This window comes from Azolla caroliniana, unplaced genomic scaffold, assembly GCF_043228905.1.
Source record: "Azolla caroliniana isolate FFs.n. ecotype wild unplaced genomic scaffold, voAzoCaro1.0.p SCAF_4, whole genome shotgun sequence".
NCBI classification, from domain to species: Eukaryota; Viridiplantae; Streptophyta; class Polypodiopsida; order Salviniales; family Salviniaceae; genus Azolla; species Azolla caroliniana.
The window spans coordinates 19,780,007-19,783,931 of record NW_028230439.1 but is presented as its reverse complement, the minus strand read 5'-3'; the positions used below and the strand labels follow the sequence as shown (position 1 = coordinate 19,783,931).

Sequence of the window (3,925 nt, the reverse complement as noted above, 5' to 3'; positions counted from 1 at the left end):
AATCATTTTCCTTGACAACTAGCAAAGACCAAAAGAATCTACTTCTCAATGAGCACAAGTGAACATCTCATGAAGTCACGTCTACAAGTTCCCTTTAATACAATGATCATGTTATGATATCAAAACGAAGAATCGAATGTTCATCACATATTGAGAATAGGAGTCTTAGTAGTGTTGTTGATGCCATAGATGTGTATATAATGAACTAGGATACACAACCATTAGAGTAGGAATGCATTGTATGCATGTGCTTTGTAGATTACTGATGGAAACTTACCATCGGAAAGAGTTTAATAATGAAATTAATGATGCATCCATATATGAAATAGATATAAATTGTTTCTATTATTGTCTTTATAATGTATACCTTAGCTTTAACATTCATTTTAAAGTTATGAAGAAAGATAAGCATAATAATTTAGAAACATGGACACTGAGAAAATATATCTCTTACATGAAGATATGTGATTTCAAGCTCTCCACAAATGAAAGGAAATTATTTGATGACGACCCATCCTCTATTGATGCCTCTTTGGCGAGGAGGCTCCATTCGTTAGCCTTATCTTGAAAAGTTTTGTTAGTCATTAACTTTTCCACCTTAGCCTTGATAACATCTCTTGACACCAACATTTCCATAGTAGCATTATCATCATCTTGCAACCTTAATCCCACTTTCCAGCCTTGTTCAATGCACTTACAATCCACGGGTTGGTCAGAGAAATATGGCCATCCAAGCATTGGCACCCCTGCCGTGATTGCCTCTAATGTGGAGTTCCAACCACCATGTGTAAAGAACCCACCCACAGAAGTGTGGGAAAGAACGTCTAGTTGAGGTGCCCAATGAACAAAGTATGCACGATCTTTTACTCGTTCTAAGAAATCAACATCAAAGCTGGGTGATTGACCATGAATCAAGTTTGGTCTAGTAACCCATAAGAAAGGATATCCGGTAGCTTCTAGGCCAAGTGCAATTTCCTCAATTTGATGATGAGAAAGTAATGCCAAGCCCCCAAAAGAAACATATAATACTGACTTAGGTTTGAATTGGTCCAACCATGTGAGGCAACCTTTGTTTTCATTCCAAAGAACGATGGCATCATGATCTGTACTATCTTTATCCTTGTTGCTTTTAATTTGATTTATGAATGAGAGAGGCAAGATAGGACCCATAGGCAATATTGTCTTCAATTTTTGCTTGTTTACGAGGTAATCAATGGTCTCATTCTCTAGCTTTTGGAATGTATTAAGTATTATCCAGCAAGATCGGTCTAACGTATCAAATCCACCGGTTACAAAACGGAACAAAAAATTTGAGGGGTCATAAGACTTTATGGCACTGTTGAAATCTGTGGGCTTGAGAAAGGTAGCACCCGGAACACGAAAATCTGTATTAATAAAAAGAAGAAGAATAAGAAATGAGAAAAATGAAGGTACCTAAAAAATGCACAAACACAGAAAGGTGAACAAATCTACAATCAAAATAGTGTCATTGTGTTCATATATATATGTGACTAATGTATAGACTAGTTTACATATAGACAGACATGGAAGTCTAAAAGATTAAAAGAGAAGTTTTAATAAGTCATATACATCAAAAACATAAAAGCACATTCATCACATGTTAAAGCATAATGTGAAAGAATTCATGTATTTTTCTATTTCAAAAAATGGCCTATTAATCGACAGTTCTTAAAATATATTAACCTTAACTCTTTTAACTTTAAAAACATAAAATCATTTTGTCATTATAAATTTTCATTTTGTATGACAACTTCAAACATTAATATTCAATTAACAACATGGGATTTCCCAAATCCTTCTACTCCTCTAACATTTCTCATTATTTTACTTAATATTATACTTAATTTATTAATGCAAAATATATGTATAGTACCTACTTATAAGGCAAAAACTTCAAATATCAATAATTTTAAAGAAATATCAATGTAGTTAATCATGATCATTAGGTATTAACTTCATTTGTTTGAATACCATCTTGAGTGTTGCATATAATAAATAGTTGGGAACTGTTCCTAGCACACAATCATGTAGTTAGTTGATCATGGGAAATATTGTTCTACAAGTCATGTACTAATGTGATTAATTCTGGTCCACATGCGAGTTGGTGGTGAATTGCTATCGTTAAAGAGGAGTAAATTGATTTAATTGGTTGAAGGTTCAAATTGTAGATTGGCATATTGAAAGGGTAAACCGGTGGAATTTCTTTGAGTAGAGCTATGTTGAACTCCTAATGTAAACTAGTTGGAATAGTACCCAATCATGTGTTCAAATATTATAGGAATGTTTAAACTTAGAATTTTTTGTGACACCCCAAATGGCACCACCGCCCTTTTTGTTATTGCCCTAAATGCCCCCTTGGCCAATCCCCAAAAGAGAGAAATAAACAAAAAAGTGGGGATTGATATAGGGTTTAGGGATTGGTTGCCCATTAAGTAGTTCTTCTACTAGATATTTTATACTTAGTAGTTCTTCTACAAAACCACACCTTAAGAATGCTCAAACAAGTATGCATTGGTGAGTTGTGGTTTTGAATAAACCTTACACACTTGGGCTCAAATCTCATCAACACACAAGTAAATTATTAGAGTGAAGGCACGGAATGTCGGGGATTGGGCTCATGGTCTTCATGGGGGGTTAGATAATCTTACCCCCATGGAAAATGGACATTTATGTGTCCCTTCCTAGTAGCAGTAAAACACATTCATGAGAGAATTGTTGCATGTACCAGCTAGCTAGTTGGCTCACCTTCGGGGAGTGGACGGTAGCCGTTGGCGGTGACCGCGTGTAGAGATGCGAAGCTTGCCGCCGATTGTGTCCAGAAGCTTACATGAGATAGACCGAAATTGGCGGCAGTCTCGATGGAGAATGGCGCTAGCCATGTGTCGGCTATGATACACGTTGGGCATGGCACTCGCTCCTCCCCGGTGTCACTTTCTTCCATCAGCCTCTCGATCAAACGGTGGAAATGGCCAGCCATTTTGGTCATCACGGATTTGGCCAAGTCAATCATGTAACCCGAGCGGTCCGCATCGAGAGGAAGACCGTCTGGAATCTCGATAAACCGGATTGAACCGCTCCCGATCTTATTCATGATTCGCCCGTTGGCTTCCGAGTTCACAAAGGTTACATCCAAACCTTCCTCGGCCGCCAATCGGGTGGCCAAGTGCAGCATCGGGTTCACATGACCGCGGGATGGGAGTGGAAGAACCACGACATGTGCTGCCTTCGCTATGGTATGGTTCCTAAGCTCTTCCTCCACTTCACCCATGGAGTTGCCACATCGAGGATCACCTCCGATTAACTCAACCCTTAAATATGGTCGGGAGCATAGTATGTAATATACTCAAATGCATTGGCAAACATTCTTTTTCATACATATGGTTGGGAGCATAGTACCTAATATACTCAAATGCATTGGCAAACATTCTTTTTCGTACAAATTCAAACGAATGCGTATATTATAAAAACATTCTTATGCTTTTTTTTTACTCTTTTCACCTTCACTTTCTCACCTTCAAATTTTTTTACCTTATAATAAATAATGAATACAAAAGTATGGTATTTACCATACTTCAAGGGTGTTTACCATACTCGCTCGAATGATTGAAACATTCTCGAATGCGAATGTACGTATGTATGTATGATTCATACTATGGTTGGGACTCGGGAGTTCTTTGGTAATTGATTGATATGACCCCTAAGAAGAGGGTTCAACATAATATTATCATCATACTCAAAAGAAAAAAAGAGAGTGAGTGGGCCTCCACATGGGATTTATGTATATATAAGATTCTAGACTCTAGTCATTAAACTTTATAACTAATGGAAGGAGTTATTTTTAAAGAAAAAAAAAGAGTCTCTTTTAAAATGTCGGTACTTGTGGCCAAGATATCACCGTGACAAT

General features: G+C 37.1%; 1 protein-coding gene across 1 annotated transcript; it reads right to left on the bottom strand.

Moving 5' to 3' along the window:
• Nucleotides 1–319: 319 nt before the first annotated feature.
• LOC147865291 (7-deoxyloganetin glucosyltransferase-like) lies at nt 320–3,384 on the bottom strand. The gene is made up of 2 exons (XM_087318070.1): nt 2,767–3,384; nt 320–1,385 (listed from the first exon to the last, which is right to left on the bottom strand). Exons 1-2 carry the CDS (start codon nt 3,287–3,289, stop codon nt 451–453), a joined length of 1,458 nt encoding a protein of 485 aa, XP_087174196.1. The 5' UTR covers nt 3,290–3,384; the 3' UTR covers nt 320–450.
• Nucleotides 3,385–3,925: the final 541 nt, after the last annotated feature.

Bases quoted from the DNA above. Each gene is read 5' to 3' on its own strand.
- LOC147865291 (XM_087318070.1), bottom strand. From the start codon at position 3,289: ATGGGTGAAGTGGAGGAAGAGCTTAGGAACCATACCATAGCGAAGGCA. The intron at 1,386-2,766 runs GTGAGCCAACTA...TTATTAATACAG, and splicing joins CTACCGTCCACTCCCCGAAG to ATTTTCGTGTTCCGGGTGCT.